The sequence below is a fragment of the Saccopteryx bilineata genome, chromosome 4 (genome assembly GCF_036850765.1).
Source record: "Saccopteryx bilineata isolate mSacBil1 chromosome 4, mSacBil1_pri_phased_curated, whole genome shotgun sequence".
NCBI classification, from domain to species: domain Eukaryota; kingdom Metazoa; phylum Chordata; class Mammalia; order Chiroptera; family Emballonuridae; genus Saccopteryx; species Saccopteryx bilineata.
In genome coordinates this window covers 261,534,971-261,552,600 of record NC_089493.1, presented here as the reverse complement: position 1 = coordinate 261,552,600, position 17,630 = coordinate 261,534,971, and the positions used below count along the sequence as shown (strand labels likewise).

General features: G+C 55.7%; 1 protein-coding gene across 2 annotated transcripts; it reads right to left on the bottom strand.

The window, feature by feature from the left end:
• Positions 1 to 404: 404 nt before the first annotated feature.
• Positions 405 to 15,960, bottom strand: ARPC1B (actin related protein 2/3 complex subunit 1B). Of its 2 annotated transcripts, none has more exons than XM_066274271.1 (10): positions 15,616 to 15,960; positions 7,458 to 7,534; positions 6,601 to 6,705; positions 5,927 to 6,149; positions 5,106 to 5,213; positions 3,878 to 4,084; positions 3,718 to 3,793; positions 2,344 to 2,549; positions 1,018 to 1,108; positions 405 to 713 (listed from the first exon to the last, which is right to left on the bottom strand). In XM_066274271.1, the coding sequence occupies exons 2-10, from the start codon at positions 7,519 to 7,521 to the stop codon at positions 675 to 677; spliced, it is 1,119 nt and encodes a 372-aa protein (XP_066130368.1). In that variant the 5' UTR covers positions 7,522 to 7,534; positions 15,616 to 15,960; the 3' UTR covers positions 405 to 674. The 2 variants fall into 2 exon arrangements, with proteins under 2 accessions (XP_066130368.1, XP_066130369.1); XM_066274272.1 differs by lacking the exon at positions 15,616 to 15,960 and adding an exon at positions 14,797 to 14,949.
• Positions 15,961 to 17,630: the final 1,670 nt, after the last annotated feature.

The window sequence follows — 17,630 nt, the reverse complement described above, 5'->3', positions numbered from 1 at the left end:
TGGCCTACAGAAAACCCCTTGTTACCTAGACTGAACGATAACCATGATTATATAAATAGGTAAATAGTGTGATTTTAAATAACTAAAAAGTGTGATTAAACAAAAATAATCCTCTGAATAAGAATGAGGGAAAAGTCATACAAAATAAGCATTTACTAGAAATGAACTGCAAATACTGAAGAGTAATATTAAATTTACATTAAAGCCCAGAGTCAGCCTGAAATGTGCAACTACTTGTCTATCTGACTACTGAATGAGTGACAGGAAAGACACCTAGTCCTGGCAGCCCCTAGGCTGGGCTGCAGTGGGGAAGGAACCATTTGGGGGAAGGCTCTTGGGCTTAAGAATCAATTTTGGGGGCAAGCAAAAATAAACTGTCCATGCAAAAACCTTTCAGACACAGGTAAGCATGTCTATAATGGTATTTTTATTACGTCCATCTTCTAAAGCAGTTCATGACCAGCAGAGTGCTTTGAGGACATTATTTTACAATAAATGGAAGTATTTAAGAAAAAGGCACATGTTCCTTCAAATAGGTGTAAAAAAAAAGCTTCCTACTCCCACCCTCCCCTGTGGGGACCCAAATTGGTACCCTAGAAACATTTAGCAAAGCAAGCCTTAGCTTCCCTGACCCCCTCCCCCAGCAGCTGGGATGAGGCCAACATTCTCACAGGTCATTTGATCTTGAGGTCCTTCAAGGTCGATTCCAAGCTCTGGAAGGAGATGAGCAGAACAGGCTGGTTCTTAGCTGTCCTGAAGACATCCTACCTGTAGGGGACCAGATCCACACCCACCCCAGCCAGGCAGAGGACAGAAAGCTTGGCTTTTGAATCCCAGCCCGAAAAGGGAGGTGCCCCAGAGCATACCACGGCCCAGGTGTGTAACGGCCGTCTCTCATCCCCACCTCATTTCAACGACTGCCTTTCTCTGGCAGGAATGAAGGATGGGACATCTAGGGTGGCTGCTAGGGAGAACAGGGCGAGGTCTGGTGGGAGGCTGGGGTGGGGCAAGCCTCACCTTCACATCCCAGATGCTCATGCCACCATCCATGCCGGTAGTGCAGAACTGTGAGCACTTGGCCTTGCCCCCACTGAGCACTGAGATTTGGCTGCAAAGAGGATGAGGGCTTTGTAGACTCAAAACCACCCTGCCCTCCACAAGCTGCTGGGGGCGCTGATTTCAATGAGAATGCTGGGGTGTGCGCTGCAGGGACACCCTGATAGGCAGGCTGTGCAGGATCAAGTCTGCTACAGCAGCAACCTTGCACGGTGCAAAGGCCAGCCCAGGCAGCTGGAACAGGACACAAAGGCCTGGGAGGGCATGAAGGACACATCTGGAGGATAGGTATAGTGACAGCGGGGTGGCAGAATTGGAAAAAAGCAAAGGATGGGGCTGGCGGTAGTTCTGAAGAGCTCTGAAAGCCAGGCAAAGGTGTTGGGTCTGAAGACAACCAACACTGGACTCTGCAACCACAGGTTTTAATGGACTCCGTCAGAAAGTCTTGCCACAATTCTTTCTCCATTTGCCACAGGGTGGACAGCTGTGACTGGCAGGATTTGGAAGTTTTGAAGGGTCTTTTCTCTCATCTCACCCTAGTTCCTCGGAGGCTGTAGCCAGATCCTTAGTTCTGCCACCAGTTCACCAGTTTCTAGCACTAGACCCCTTTCAGCTATGCCCCCCCATAGGAAGAAAACTGGTCACTGCCTGGCTACCCTAGAGAACCACGAGCCCCACCCCTATGATGGTCCCTACACAACCACATCCTAGAAATGCAGAGACAGGCTGACTGCTCTGTCCCCACCTGGGGCTTTTATGCAACCTAAAGAGATGGATCTGCTGCCTGACCAGGTGGTGGCACAGTGGATAGAGCGTTGGACTGGGATGCAGAGGACACAGGTTCAAGACCCCGAGGTTGCCAGCTTGAGCATGGGCTCATCTGGTTTGAGCAAAGCTCACCAGCTTGGACCCAAGGTCGCTTGCTTGAGCAAGGGGTTACTCGGTCTGCTGAAGGCCCGTGGTCAATGCACATATGAGAAAGCAATCAATGAACTAAGGTGTCGCAACAAAAAACTGATGATTGATGCTTCTCATGTCTCTCCATTCCTGTCTGTCCCTATCTATCCCTCTCTCTGACTCTCTGTCTCTGTAAAAAAAAAAGAGAGAGATGGATCTGCTGCTCCCTAAATCAGGACTCACATCATCCATGCTACCGGGATAAGTCCAAATCGGCCACACTGTTCTCAGGTCCACCCCATCCAGGCCCCATCCTGCCCCTGGGGCCCGCCCCCACCTACCCCCTTAATTGTGCAGGGAATCCAGGCCCCGCCCCAGGTCCACGCTCACCTGACGCTGTTCTTGTGCAGCGAGTCCAGGCCTGCCCCGCCAGCCACGCCGCCCTCGGAGCTCGCCTTCTTGTCAAGGTTCTGGAAGCGCTCGCGGGCTGTCAAGCCGCGCTGCGAGCTTTGCTTAGGCACGTCCAGCCGTCCACCAAAGCTCAACGTCCCTGCGGCACCGTTGTAGGTAAAAAGAACTGGGAAGCAATCGTGGCCCTGTGTTGGGGCGGGAGTGCTGTAAGAGGCCGAGGGCAGGTGCAACGCCCTCATTTTTTCCCATGGGAAACTGAGGTTGGAGGCAAGGCCTGCCACCATGAGTCTGACAGCCCCAGAGGTTGGATGCGGGACATGGGTAGAGGAGCTACGGGGAAGCTGATGCTAGCTTGTGGACACAGCCAGGCCAACCCCAGGTGAAGGGACCAGATGCTGGGGGTGAGCATATAGGGGTGGCTCCTACCCCACCAAGGCCAGCGTCTAGATGAGAAAGCTCATCTGGGACTCCTCTGGGAGCCCAGGGCCTTCTGTCTTAACCAGCAGGTTGCACGGGCTCTGGGAGAGACCCTACAGCTGAAGCTTCTCTAGGCCAAGCAGGATCCCTTCTGGAACCATTATGTTTGCTGCGGGTGACAGGGATATGACAGATAGGTAGGCAGAAAGATGAAGGGAGAGCAGTAGTGTCCTTCTAGACACATGATAGAACTACGCGCCCCCACACACCCACTCTAAGTTAGGTGTGGCCCTATCATTTTTACTGGCCAATAAAATAAGCAGAGATGTTAGTTAGGATCCATCCAGGACATGATCTCCACTTCCCCTTCTCCCTCCATGGCTGCTGGGGAAGCATGTTGGGGACAAAGCTCCCATCTACACTGAGCAGAGCCCTTCTCACACACCTGCACGGGCTGTATAAAGTGAGCAATCAGTAAATATTTACTGTGTTAAGCTCCTGCTTTGGGGGATTTTTTTTGTGTATTACTGCAGCATAACACAAACTTATCAATACAGATATACGGATGAAAGGAAGGATGGATGGAAGGAAGGATGGATGGAAGGATGGAAGGATGGAAGGATGGATGGATGGATGGATGGATGGATGGGTGGATGGATGATGGATGGAAGGAAAGATGGATGGATGGATGGATGGATGGATGGGTGGATGGATGATGGATGGAAGGAAAGATGGATGGATGGATGGATGGATGGAAGGAAGGAAGGAAGGAAGGAAGGGCAGATGGAAGAAAGGAAGAAAAGGATGGGAGAAAGGGTAGAAGGAGGGGAAAGGGGGAAGGAAGGGAAGGGAAGGAGAGAACAAGTGGATTTAACTGTCCATCACTGGGAGCCCTGCTCTAATGGGCTACTGCTTCCCTCCTTCCCCCTTCCTTACCGCAGCCACCAGACTGTTTTCTGTGATGAAGGTCAGGGCCAGCAGTGGCAGTGTTTCAGAGGCCAGAGTCGCAACTCTAAGTGAGAGAGAGATGTCAGCCACACCAGCCCCCTCATGCTCTATGCCTTAGTTGTCCGTCTCTTGGGTGGCCGGTACTCACGCCATCTTCTTGTCAGCATCAGCCAGGCACACGGTGCTATCATGGCTGACCCAGGCCATGCGGCTGCCACTGGCTGAAAAGCAGACACCGTGCACCCAGCCGCAGCTACTGCTGGACTCGAACATCAGCTCCCCAAAGGGCATTTTGGATCCCCATGGGGTGGGTGCCGGTCGTTCCTCCACCTCCTTTATGTAGGCCGAGAAGATCCTGCAGATAAAAAAGGACTTAAGATAATGAGGTCTGAGGGGCCCTAACAAGAGACTGCCCTTCTCAAACCAGAGCAACTGGCTAGGAGCTTATGGGAACAGAGCTAGCTTTTTATGACCTGCATCTTCACACAGTTAACTCTGGGCCTCAGCGGCCTCTTTGTGCATGGAGTGGGGCCAGGAGGTTTACCAGCTCAGAGTCCTATGAACTCCCAGGGCCCTTGGGGTCCTTAACACAGGACTGATCATCCACTGGTGACATGCCACCAGGGGGTGTCCTGGTCCCCATCATGCTGGCACTACTCCACAGCCAGTCCCTAGGATTCCCTATTTCCCTTTTACTCTGCACCTTGAACTAATCCTGTCCCTTGTCCTGCCAGCTCCACCCTGGACACCACTGCTCTCTCACATATTAATCTTCTTCTCTACAGCCCAGGGGCAGCATGGGGTCACCTGAGAGATTAGAGTGCCAACCCACCAACAGAGCCTCCTTAGGAAGGGTCCCAAGTGGAGACTCAGAGACCCAGTCCATCTGCCTGGAGCTGGGACTGGAGGTCTTGGGAGACTCAGAGCTGCCCAACCCAGGAATAAAGAACAACCTGTGGCTACTGGAGACTCTACATTCCAGGACTTAAGATAATGAGGCAGGTTTGTCTTTATCCCAGCTTACCAGTCATTTATACCTCAGCGTGAAAAAGTACCCACTCATTTTCCTTCCAGCAGAAGCCAGAAAACTAAAGGGGTGGGGTCCCTAATGAAGCAGGAGAGGAAGGTCTAGGAAAGAAACCTTACTGACACTGAGAGATAGGAAGAGGCCAAGACTCCATGAGCTGGAGACAAGACCCAGTGGCGTTCCTTGAAAGAACACAACTTCACAGATGCTTGACTTAGGCTCAGGTCACCCTGCTGACAGTAGGGTGGGTCTATAGCTGGTCTGGAAGGCAGGGTGTGGGGCTCCAAGGATGGGGCTTCCCTCCACCCCCAATACTGTTCCTGCATTAATGTCAGAGCCCTACCCTCACCGGCATTTGAAGTCACAGGAGCCTGCGGCCAGGAGCACGTTGTTGGGGTGCCAGTCCAGGCTGAGGACGGTGGAGCGAATGGGCTTCTTGATGTGCTTGCACACCCACCTGGATACGGCAGTCAGACAGGCAGGGGAAGAGAGGGACACACATGTGGGCAAGCCCCTGACTTCCGTGCCTGGGGCCTCAGTGCCCTAGGAATGCCAGGTTCCCCCTGGGCCCTGCAGATCACTGACACCGGGCCCAGGAGGGAGGGGCTGGGCACTGTCAGCGCATGGGCCTGCCAGGGCCAGGTTCAGACCAGTACTGTGTGGGTACTCTATCCTTGGACGGGTTCAGTGAAGCTGCTAACTGGCCAGAGTGGGATTTGAACTTGGGTGTCTCAGAATTCAGCCTGAGCTCCTGCCCTGCCTCTACCTTCAGGGACCCAGGAGAGAAGATTATGACGTGGCTGGGTACCTTGGACAAGTGACTGCCTCAGGGCCTTACTCTGCTCATCTGTGGAGTATGACAACAGATGCCCAGTCCAGGGGGCGGTGGGGAAGTCAATGCCGGTATGTGTGCAGGGCTCAATGTGATGACCACAGAGGCAGCCTGGGGTGGCCTGTGCCCTCGTCACTGAGACAGGGCTGTGGGGGCACCCAGTAGTGCGTAGCACTCCTCGCCTTACCTACGGGGTCCAGTGAAGACACACTTCCCCAAGATCACATGAACAGGAGGCCCAACACCCCATCCGGGGCTTTCTGGGACACTATTCTACCACTTGTTACTGCGCAGCCCTGGGTACCTCCTCGCCACCCAGGCCCCACCCAGGCACCCACCAGTCATTTTCCTGCTCAAAATAGCAGATGGAGATGACACGGGAGCCGCTGCCCACAGCGAACTTGTTCTCGTTGGGGGCCCAGCGCACACAGCGAGCAGCCCGGTTGATCCTCAGGATAACAAGCGTGGGCTTCCACGTGCCGCCCTTCAGCGTCCACACGTATGCATTGCGGTCTGTGCCGCAGGTCACAATGCGGTTACTCTCAGGGGCCCAGTCAATGCCTGAGGGGTGAGGAGGGGACACTAGATTGAAGTGAACTAAGCAGAGGTGGCTGACACTATAGTGTCCGTGTAGGAGGGGCTCAGAGGTCACAATCTGAATGAAAGCTGCTCCAGGGGGTGCTACTAGAGCTTACTGGGGGGGTGTTATAGCTTCCTCAACTATCACAAGACATGCTGGAAGATCAAGCCAAGAGACAAAAGAAATGGGTCCTTGGTAATGCTGAGCTGCTAGATCAAACCTTTCCTGAAGCCCACAAACTGAGTTTTACAGTAACATGAACCAATATAATCCCTTTATAATTTAAGCCACTTAGAATCAGGGCTGTATTACTTACAACCCAAACTATCCTACCTACTATATCCTATCTTACAGTGAGTGGATGGATGGTCCCGGATGGCCATGCCAATCCCACCTCCCTTCAGGAGGGTGGTCTCAGCCAGCCTGACCCACCTGTCACCTGCCCATTGTGCTCCTTGAGCTCGTGCACCTTAACCCACTTGGCTCCGCTCTTCTCATAGATGTGCACCTCATGGTTGTTGGGGCAGATGGCGATCTCTGCAGAAAGATGAGCAGGGCTGGGGAGCTGGAGGACGTATGCACACCCAGGATCCATCTCTGCCCCCGCCCTCACGACTCCCCTCCACCAGGAAAGTCCTACACAGAACACCTGGGCAACGCCTGTCTCAGCAAACACAGACTCTGCCTTGGAGGGGCCCCTGAAGTCGCTCAGGTCCTGCTGGGCCCCCCCGTAACGATTCCTCAGGGGATGGCCACCCCTCACCTGTACCACATAGACTTCCCTGCAGCGGTCTCATGACCTCTGGGAGCCTCTCCTGATCCCCCACTACTGCCCTCTGCTCTCAACTCCAGCCCTGGTCTCCCTGCTGCCCCACCTCAGGGCCTCTGCACCCACACCTTTCTCCCTTCCCTTAGGTCTCTGTACAAACGTCACCTCCTTCGAAAGGCCTCCCCCAGCCACCTTTTCTAAACCAGCACCTCTGCTTCCACTGCTCCCTTACCTTGTGTTCTTTGTAGATCATCTCAGGACCTGCCACTGCAGGCTGTGTCTTCTGTTCTCAGCCCCGCCCTCCCCCAGCCTGGTGCCCCTGCACCGACTGCCTGATCTGCGCAGGTCCCTCCCCTCCTCAGTGCCCACTCGCCCAGCAGCCTCTGCTTGTCCCGAAGCTGCTCCCTCCTAAACACCTGGGACCGGGAACAAGGAGGAAGCAACAGCCCTCACAGAGCCCACAGTCCAGGGCGCCTGCTGCTTTAACGCCCACCGTGCTCTGGGGATGGAGGGCACTCACGTGTGCGGTTCTTGTTCCAGGCGTGGCAGCTGATGGGCTCCACCAGGAAGCTGTGGTAGGCCATGACTTCTCAGCTCCTGTGCCCAAGACAGGGAGAACTCAAGTCAGCCCTACCCCTGCCCCAGAGCAGGCCCCAACTGACCTCACAGGAGGGCAGCGGACGCCACCCTGCCTCCCAGTTCTGGCCTGGTGCCTGCCTTCACTCCTGGGGCCTGTTTGCCTCATCAAATGACAGCTCTTGTGGAATCTCTAGGGCTCCAGGGAACAGACAAAGGATGGAGTGGGGGTTACAGGTCTGTGGGTGAAGCCACTGCCGCAAGTGGGATGTGCTGGGACCCTGATCAGTCAGGCTGTCACCCCTCATGTGCCTGGGTTTTCTCATAGACAGAGCTCCCTCCCAGAACAACAAGGTGAGGATGAAATGAAACAATTTCAAAAACCGAGAGCAGGGCCCTCCACATCCAGAGCCCTGGTCTTCCCCTTTCTCTGTTCTTCTCGGAGTGAGGAAGGGGGTGGTCTGTAGGTGCCTGTAGGGACGGCACAGGCAGACAGACATCCCATTCTCGTCAAGAAAACCCATTCGCTGCTCCTGTGGCCAGGAGAATGGGCAGGACTGGGCCCGGAGTGGCTGGTGGGGTCTTTGCAGCCCCAGGGTGGCCTGGAGGTGAGGTGAAGGAGGGTCGAGCGCAGTGGGTTTTAACCAGTGGTCTGCAATGAACCTTGTGATTGTAGACTCTAGACCAGGGGTCTCAAACTCGCGGCCCGCCGAACAATTTTGTGCGGCCTGCAGACTAATCCACAAAGTTCAAAATATTTTGGATAAAATTAAGTAAGCCTAGGGGCCTACTTGTATTTTTCATTTCTCTAGCATCCTAGCCAGATATTAGCTTAGTTAACAGCAGTTGTGATGTGAACTACAGTTTCTGGTCGTTTTGTGACACTGAGTAAACTGCATGTATGATTGTGCTTGTTGTACTGATTTTTTTTTGTTTTCAACTGCAATGAGAAAAGTGTTGCGTAACAGTTGCCTTTTGTAGACCTAGTGCAGCCCGGCTGTGATCTTGCTCTGCGGCCCACATGCTGAGTTGAGTTTGAGACCCCTGCTCTAGACTATTCATACAACACTGGGGTGGTTAACTCTTTTGCGACTGGCACAAAATTTCTGGCAGACGTTGAAAACCACTGGTCCAGGGGTCAACTAGGTCCCTGGAGGAGGGGGACCGGGCCCAGCACTGAAGATTTAGGCCTGGCAGCAGCAGCAGCCACCAGACCTCCCACCTGCCCCTCCCAGCCCCCCAACTCAGCCACTGCACATTCTCAACCTCCTCCCATCAGGTGAGCAAGTGAGCTCAATGGTAGGGGAACCAGCTGGGCCTGAGGAGGGGTGGGTCCACACCTAGGTGGGAAACCCAGTCTTCCCTTGCCCTCCCCCCCTCCCGCAGCCTGCTGTTTCTGCCCTGGCCTGGCTGACTCCCCCCAGCGCTGCCCTCTCAGGTCGCCCCTGCCTCCAGGCAGCCTGCTGTTTCTGCCCTGGCCCGGCTGACTCCCCCCAGCGCTGCCCTCTCAGGTCACCCTGCCTCCCCAGCCTGCTGTTTCTGCCCTGGCCCGGCTGACTCCCCCCAGCGCTGCCCTCTCAGGTCGCCCCTGCCTCCAGCCTGCTGTTTCTGCCCTGGCCCGGCTGACTCCCCCCAGCGCTGCCCTCTCAGGTCGCCCCTGCCTCCCCAGCCTGCTGTTTCTGCCCTGGCCCGGCTGACTCCCCCCAGCGCTGCCCTCTCAGGTCGCCCCTGCCTCCCCAGCCTGCTGTTTCTGCCCTGGCCCGGCTGACTCCCCCCAGCGCTGCCCTCTCAGGTCGCCCCTGCCTCCAGCCTGCTGTTTCTGCCCTGGCCCGGCTGACTCCCCCCAGCGCTGCCCTCTCAGGTCGCCCCTGCCTCCAGGCAGCCTGCTGTTTCTGCCCTGGCCCGGCTGACTCCCCCCAGCGCTGCCCTCTCAGGTCACCCTGCCTCCCCAGCCTGCTGTTTCTGCCCTGGCCCGGCTGACTCCCCCCAGCGCTGCCCTCTCAGGTCGCCCCTGCCTCCAGCCTGCTGTTTCTGCCCTGGCCCGGCTGACTCCCCCCAGCGCTGCCCTCTCAGGTCGCCCCTGCCTCCCCAGCCTGCTGTTTCTGCCCTGGCCCGGCTGACTCCCCCCAGCGCTGCCCTCTCAGGTCGCCCCTGCCTCCCCAGCCTGCTGTTTCTGCCCTGGCCCGGCTGACTCCCCCCAGCGCTGCCCTCTCAGGTCGCCCCTGCCTCCAGCCTGCTGTTTCTGCCCTGGCCCGGCTGACTCCCCCCAGCGCTGCCCTCTCAGGTCGCCCCTGCCTCCCCCAGCCTGCTGTTTCTGCCCTGGCCCGGCTGACTCTCCCCAGCGCTGCCCTCGCAGGTCGCCCCTGCCTCCCCAGCCTGCTGTTTCTGCCCTGGCCCGGCTGACTCCCCCCAGCGCTGCCCTCGCAGGTCGCCCCTGCCTCCAGCCTGCTGTTTCTGCCCTGGCCCGGCTGACTCCCCCCAGCGCTGCCCTCTCAGGTCGCCCCTGCCTCCAGCCTGCTGTTTCTGCCCTGGCCCGGCTGACTCCCCCCAGCGCTGCCCTCTCAGGTCGCCCCTGCCTCCAGCCTGCTGTTTCTGCCCTGGCCCGGCTGACTCCCCCCAGCGCTGCCCTCTCAGGTCGCCCCTGCCTCCAGCCTGCTGTTTCTGCCCTGGCCCGGCTGACTCTCCCCAGCGCTGCCCTCGCAGGTCGCCCCTGCCTCCAGCCTGCTGTTTCTGCCCTGGCCCGGCTGACTCCCCCCAGCGCTGCCCTCTCAGGTCGCCCCTGCCTCCCCAGCCTGCTGTTTCTGCCCTGGCCCGGCTGACTCCCCCCAGCGCTGCCCTCTCAGGTCGCCCCTGCCTCCAGCCTGCTGTTTCTGCCCTGGCCCGGCTGACTCCCCCCAGCGCTGCCCTCTCAGGTCACCCTGCCTCCCCAGCCTGCTGTTTCTGCCCTGGCCCGGCTGACTCCCCCCAGCGCTGCCCTCTCAGGTCACCCTGCCTCCAGCCTGCTGTTTCTGCCCTGGCCCGGCTGACTCTCCCCAGCGCTGCCCTCGCAGGTCGCCCCTGCCTCCCCAGCCTGCTGTTTCTGCCCTGGCCCGGCTGACTCCCCCCAGCGCTGCCCTCGCAGGTCGCCCCTGCCTCCCCCAGCCTGCTGTTTCTGCCCTGGCCCGGCTGACTCCCCCCAGCGCTGCCCTCGCAGTTCGCCCCTGCCTCCAGGCTGTGCAGTAGGCTCCCCGCTGCCTGCTGTTCCTCATGCTCAGCTTGCTGCCCTCAGCCATCTCTGCGCTTGGAGCACAGAGAACTCCTGGCCTTCACACATGCTGTTCCCAATGCAGGGAAAGCTGCTTCCTGGGGATGTGCTTCCTGTGCCTTCAAGGCCAGCTCTGTCCATATTCCACACCTACGTGCCATGCTCCCCACACCACTCAATGTCCACAGCTCTTCTATTTGGCAAAGTCCTAGTCCTCTGTAAAGACCAAAGTGAACATTACTTCCTCAGCAGCACCGGCTCAGGCCACACCTGCTCAGGCGTGTTCAGCCTTACACACACACAAGCACAGCATTCCCCCACATGCATGTTCAGCCTTGTGCACACCCAAGCACAGCTTCCCATGTGTTCAGCCTTGCACACACACAGGCACACAGTTCCCACAATGGCTGCCTCCCAGCTTCTCTCCTTATAAGGCCTGTCTGTGAAGGGTAAGGCCCGGAAGTGGCATTGGAGCTCTCAGCCCAGGTCAGCAGGCCTGACAGGGGTTTCCCCCAAACTTCCGGTGCATCTGGACTGGGCCAGTGTTGGCAGCCAGTTTTGCTGGGGCGGGGTGTCATCACTGTCTACACCACAATGATGACTGAGGAGTGGGACCATCAATATGCTAATTTGCCCACCCGCATTTGCCAAGGTCACTAACAGGGCAGGGGCCTCGCTAAGGACAGAGCCCACTTCCAAATCTCTGAACTCCATGAACTCCAGCTAAGACCAATCGTCCCCCCTCCCAGCCTGGGGTGAGAGTGGGGGTCGCTGGGCCCCAGACTCAGGCTCAGAGCTGGTCAGCAGAGCCCAACTTCCCAGCTCTAACTTTCACAGATGTGCTGTGTGGCCAGGCATTTCTGCCCCTGCAAGGTCTTGCTAAGTGTCCAGACATGTAAAAGCCTGTCTAGCATGATGTCCCAGAGTTCCAGGCTGTGAATATGGAGGGGCTGGGTAAACTGAGAAGTGTCCTGCATACTAGCAAGCCTTGCAGCCAAGAGGACTTGGGGAGCCCTGACCCACAGGTTCTGAAGTGGGAGCTGGAGCGCCTGGCAAAGCCGGCCCTATGTGCGTAGGACAGGCAGGGGAGGGCGGTTCAGGCTACACCTATCAACAGCCACACTTCAGCATGAATTAGACAGAAATACTTCCTCAAAGGGGGTGGGAGGGTACACGGAAGGGAGTGGGTGAGGGGAAGACGCATTTCCCTTTTTCTTAAGTTTTTCATAACTTCTGCCCAGCAACTGAAACCAGCAGGGCCTCTGCAGTGACTCCCAACCCACACCCACAGATAAGGAAGTGCCAGCCAGAGAGGGGAGGGCTTCTCTAGCTACTGTGGCCTCAGGGCTGCAGCCTCCAAGCTCTGGAATCACTGAAATGTCCCTGTGGTCAGACCCAGCGAAGCAGCCTTCACGCTGGGCCACCTGCCTCGGGAACTTTGACTTAATCATTCCCAGGAAAACCTCTGCCCTAGAAAGGTGGGGGAGTGGGCTCACTGCCAGCCAACCTCCTGCTCAGGAAAACGCTGTCAGGGCTGCTTAGCCCAAGTGTGTTGCCTCAGCACGGGCTTCTGGTGGAGACAAAGGCAGGCTCAGGTTGATGCCTCCGGGACATCCACCCACTAGTCACCATGGCTTTGTGAGCCAGCACACTGTGGGCCCATTTGACCGTTAAAGACAAAGAGAAAGGAGGGGGCCCTGAGGATGGCGCTGCGACCTGCAGTCCACATCGCTTTGTGCCCCCACATCACCTCTGGAACTGAGTGACGCTGGAGGAACACGGGCCAAACCCTGACAGACACCCCGCTCTTGCCAGCCTGGACCCAGGATCCGCCTGTGGTCCCAGAAGCACTGCCCCATGTCCACATACAGCGGATGCTCAGTGTGAATGGACCCAGAAGCAGCCACGGCTGGGGTGTGAGGGCAGAGAAGAGTGACATGGGCCAGGAGGGGGAATGGGTCTTCAGGGTGGGTTTGGGTTTCTATCCAGAGGTTGCCAAAGACACACACCAGGGTATGGATATAAGCCCTATGAGGATAGGGGTATTTTTTTTCATTTTTCTATCCCCAGCACCAATTAGAGTAGGTGCTCCATTAAGTATTTCTTGAATGTGATACAATGAATTAATCACATCCTTTCACGTCTGCCTTCAGGGATAGTCTAGAACAGTGGTAGTCAACCTGGTCCCTACCGCCCACTAGTGGGTGTTCCAGCTTTCATGGTGGGTGGTAGCAGAGCAACCAAAGTATAAATAAAAAGATAGATTTAACTATAGTAAGTTCTTTTATAAAGATTTATTCTGCCAAACTTAGCGAAAATCTGACATAAAGTACTTGGTAAGTAATTATTATTATATGCTTTAACTTGCTGTAACTCTGCTTTATAAATTTTATAAAGTAAAGTTACTTCCCTACTTTATAAATCACCATTACTGTGAATCTGGTGGGTGGTTAGAAAATTTTACTACTAACAGAGATACCAAAAGTGGGCGGTAGGTATAAAAAGGTTGACTAGTCTAGAGAAAATATGCCATATTACTTCCATGGCACATGGATACAATTTGTAAATATTTACTGAAGAGCATGTGCTCAAATTTTTTTCCTGATAGAGTCAATGATCAGAAAAGCTTGGAAACTTGCAATCTAGAGGGTCCTCTTAGGATTTGGGGAAAACACAGCTCCTTTCTGAAGCGAAGCAAGCCAGATGAAGCCTCAGGCCGCCCTGCGAAGGGTCTCAGGTGTCAGTGCTCCTACAGTGCTGGGTTCAGATTCCAACTCCATCCATACTGGCTGGAGCCATCTCACATCTCCATCCAGAAAAGGCTGGGGCTGGATAAGGCACCAACTGTTGGTTTTTCCTTACTTTTAGAGACGCTTTTGCCAGCCTTCTCTGAATCCAGACATTTGGCTGTGTTTGAGGCTAACCAGGCAGGAGCTGCCTAGAGCAAGGATCTCTGCTCTACGGGCACTCAGGGAAGTTCCCACCCAGTCAGAGGCTGTCTGGAAAGAGCTGCCAGTGAGCCATTTTGCAGCATGCTAAGCAATTACTCAACTTCCTGTTGTGTGTGGAGCAGCCCTCGCCACCCCAAACAGACCAGCCAATCCTTCCACCCAACTCTTGAAGTCTTACAAACCAAGCAAAGTTCAAGTCAAGAAACACAAAAGAAATAATCATAAGGCACTATAAAGCCTCAGTTACAGTAACTCAAAACAAAAACCCAAAACACACAAAACTCAGTGCTGGCAGGGCTGTAAAGAGATTCTCATTTGTTAATTTGTTCAGGCTTCCTGAAGAGCAACATGATAATGCTCAATTCAACAGCTGGGTAGGAACAAACAGAACAGAATAACAGGAGCAGGACATTAAGATTGTTAACACTGTTTGTTGGCATAAATGCATTTTGGTGCTAATAGCCACTTTTTTTTTTTTTTTTTTTTAAGCAAACATGTTCATAATAACCCTCTTTGTAATGGGGACAGGGTAGGAAAATCCAAATGACTACAGATATGGAAAGGGTACATGTGACATTACCACCAGATTCTATTTATTACAAACACATACATAATAAACTATCTTTACTTGGCATCTCTAAATGCCCACAATTTCCCAGGACTTTGATATACATTCTATTCTCTTTTATCTAAAGCAAGCCTAAGAGGTTTTTTGGTGTTTGGTTTTTTAATTTTTTTTAACTTTAATTTTGTACAGAAGGAAACTGAGACTCAGACAAAAGCCAAGATTTGCTGATCACACAGTTCTTTAAAGACACAGCAAATTCTGACCCCAAATCTCTGAGGTTAGGTTCACCGGGCCAGACACTGATAAATGTGGGCAAGCCTTATAATGATGGCGGCAACAGCAGCACCCATCTTATACTTTGCATCTGGCACATGGGCAAATGCCTTACACATACATTATCATATTTCTGCCTGCTGGCTTGAAAGGTCTCCATTTTCCAGATAAGGCAAGTTAAGGCCCAGAGAGGTGAGGGGGCTTGCTAAGGTCATCAGCCAGTGAAGGAAGAAGCTGGCACTCTTACCTAGGTCCCTGAGACTTGACAAACAATGGGTGCTCTTAACCACTCGGTAGGTCTGAGCTCTAGGCAGGAGGAGCCTGGTGACAGCTTGAAGTAACCTGGGGAGAGTCTCCAGCTTTCCTGCTGCTTCACCCTAGTCATCACTGTATTGCTGTCACTGCCCACGGTCCCGGCCGGCCCTGCCCGCCGGAGCGGCCTAGCAGGGCGGCTGGCGAAGGAGGGGCCGGTCAGGTCCGCGGGGTCTGGCTCCGCCAGTTAGGGACCCCTCGAACCTGGCCCGGGGGCAGGGGGCAGGCTAGGGCAGGGGCGCCGGGAGGGGGGCCGGGCCGGGCGGGGACGCCAGCTCATTTCCCCCTGGAGCAACCCGGAAGGCTGGAGGATGGAGGGGAAGTGACTGGGCGTGGGTCCCTCGTCGACCGAAATAACGGGGGACACCGACCGTGGAGCAAAGTCGGGGAGGTGGGAAAGCGGCCGAGCGGGCAGGAGCGGACGCGCGGGCCGGGGACTCGGCCACCCCCAAGACGCCGGGTGCGGGGTGCCCTGCACTGCCCACCCTTGGCCCGGCCCGCCGCCTGCATCGCTCCATCCCTCGCCCGCCGCCACACCCCTCCATCCCCCGCTCCCCTCCACGCCCCCTCGCCCCACCCGGCGCCCCTTCACCTCCCGCGCCCCCACATCACCTGGCGGGTCCCTCCTCACCTCCAGGCGGCTCGTCCCCGCACCCCCTCTCATCCCTGCGTCCCCCCAAGCTCCCATTATAGCCAGGCGCCCCTCCCCCGTTACCTACTTCGGGGCCACCAATCGCCCGCCCCGTCCCCTCACCTCTGGGCTCCCGGCCGCGGACTCTGGGCAGTCGACGCGCCGAACCGGCTCAGAGACCCGCAAGCACTTCCTCGTGGGCGGGGGGCGGGGCCTGGCAGCCTCGGCGCCGAAGGGATGGGGGCGGGACCCTGGCGGCTGAAGGGAGGTCAGAGGCCCCGCCCAACTCTCTGGGTTTGAGGGCTACACCGACTCAGGGCCCCCAGAAGTTGTCCGCGACCGCCTCTCACCACTTTATGGATGGAGAAACTGAGGCTCAGAAAGGGGTGCGCAGTCTGAGCAGCAAGCGGGCGGGAACCCGGAGTCTGGCAGTGTGCATGTCCTCCCACCCCACCAAGAGTGAGGCCTGCTCTGGGTTCACACGCTGGTGACCCAGCTACTGAGGAAAGGAAGCTCTGCAGGCCTCGGCGGGGTCCGCCCCTTTCTTCACCAGCTGATACCCGCTGGGCGCCAAAAGTGCAGAAGGGCGTCGCCAAGGCAGCCAGTCCCGCCCCCACCCCCGAGTCTCAGTGTCCTCCCTACAAAACCGGGGCGCTGGCCCCGGGCAGGAGTGCACACAGCCCCCTGGCTGACTCTGGCTGGCCCAGCGCTTTCTTTCAGTGCTGACTTCTTGCACCTCTGTTCCACCAGCCGCCTGAACTTGGGTCGTTGGGCCAGGGATCTTTCTATTTCTATCCTCTTGCCTCATCAATGGAGATGTAGCCGGGAGGCTCGACGATGGAGGAGACCCTGGTGAAAACTCTGCACCCTCTCAGTTTCAACCCCTCTACCCAGGACTGACTCATGCACACAAAGGCAGCCAAGCAGCAGCAGCTTGGGGTGAGGGCAGGGAGGAGCTTCATGGTCTCAGGAGGTCCAGGGCTAGACTACCACCTTTTCAGGAGCTCTCACGGGTGTTATTTATGCCTAGAACACTTTTCTACCCTGTCCCCACTTGACCAACTTCAGTTGATCCTGTAGGCGTGGCTGAGAATCTTTTTGGATCACACTGACTCTGATCTCCTCCCCACTAGAATTGTCCACTGGACTCCCAACAGGATCCTGTGCTCACAAGTCCCAGTTCCTATTGCACTGATTTCCATCCCTGCAGGATTAAATGTGTCTAAACATGGAGCACTTCCAGTAGCGAGCATAGACTGAGTGTTCAGTAAACTTTAGCTAAGATCTGTAAGATTCTGAGTCTACCTGGCTCTGAGGACACACTGAAGGGCAGTTATTGGGGGGCCCCCATCTAGTTTTGTCAAATCCCAGTGATGACTTTAGTCTAACCAGAAAAAGTTTCAGATGGTCTGTACCAGCAACCCCTTTCCTGTGGGGGCAGGTGCAATTGTGAGGGGACCCTATGGGCACCTGCTGTACCTCTACCTTCTGTTCTACCCCTCCAGATGAGTGTATATGCCCAGGAAATTACCCCAGCAGGGTCTGACCCCCACATCTGGTGTGGGCCCAGAGTGCTCTAACCCAGCCTGTTTCTGGTGCTCCTTATCCTGGACTCAGGACCTCAGTTGGCCAGGTTAAAGCAAAGCCCGGCACTTTGGATAACAATGGAAAGGAAAGAAGCCTCTTCCGGGCAAGCTGCACGAATCTGAACACAAAAGTGGAACAGCCACAAAGGAAGCCAGATGAGCCAGTTAGAGCTCAGATGGAGAGAATCCCAGAGAAATGACCAGAGCTCGAGTCAATCTCTGACTGATCAGCCTGAGCCAACCTGCTCCATCCAGAGGTCTCTATTTTAAAGCTGGTTTGAGTTGAGTTTTTGTTATTCATCACTAAAAGCATCCTCACAAATATGCATACCTGGACTCCCTTTTCTTCATTGTGGAAAGTGAACTAGAGCAGCCTGGTTTGATGAAAAGACAACCCCTAAGCTTAGTGCCAGCAGAAACCATGTTTATATTGCTCGCTGCTCTCCCTGGTGCCTAGAACGGCACCTGGCATATAGGAGGCACTCAATGTACCTCTGCTGAGTGAGCGAATGAATGAACAGGCAGTAGTGTTAGAAAACTAAACCAGTCCTA

Bases quoted from the DNA above. Each gene is read 5' to 3' on its own strand.
- ARPC1B (XM_066274271.1), bottom strand. From the start codon at position 7,521: ATGGCCTACCACAGCTTCCTGGTGGAGCCCATCAGCTGCCACGCCTGG. The intron at 6,706-7,457 runs GTGAGTGCCCTC...ATCTTTCTGCAG, and splicing joins CTGGAACAAGAACCGCACAC to AGATCGCCATCTGCCCCAAC. The intron at 2,550-3,717 runs GTAAGGAAGGGG...GCCCCAACACAG, and splicing joins AAAACAGTCTGGTGGCTGCG to GGCCACGATTGCTTCCCAGT.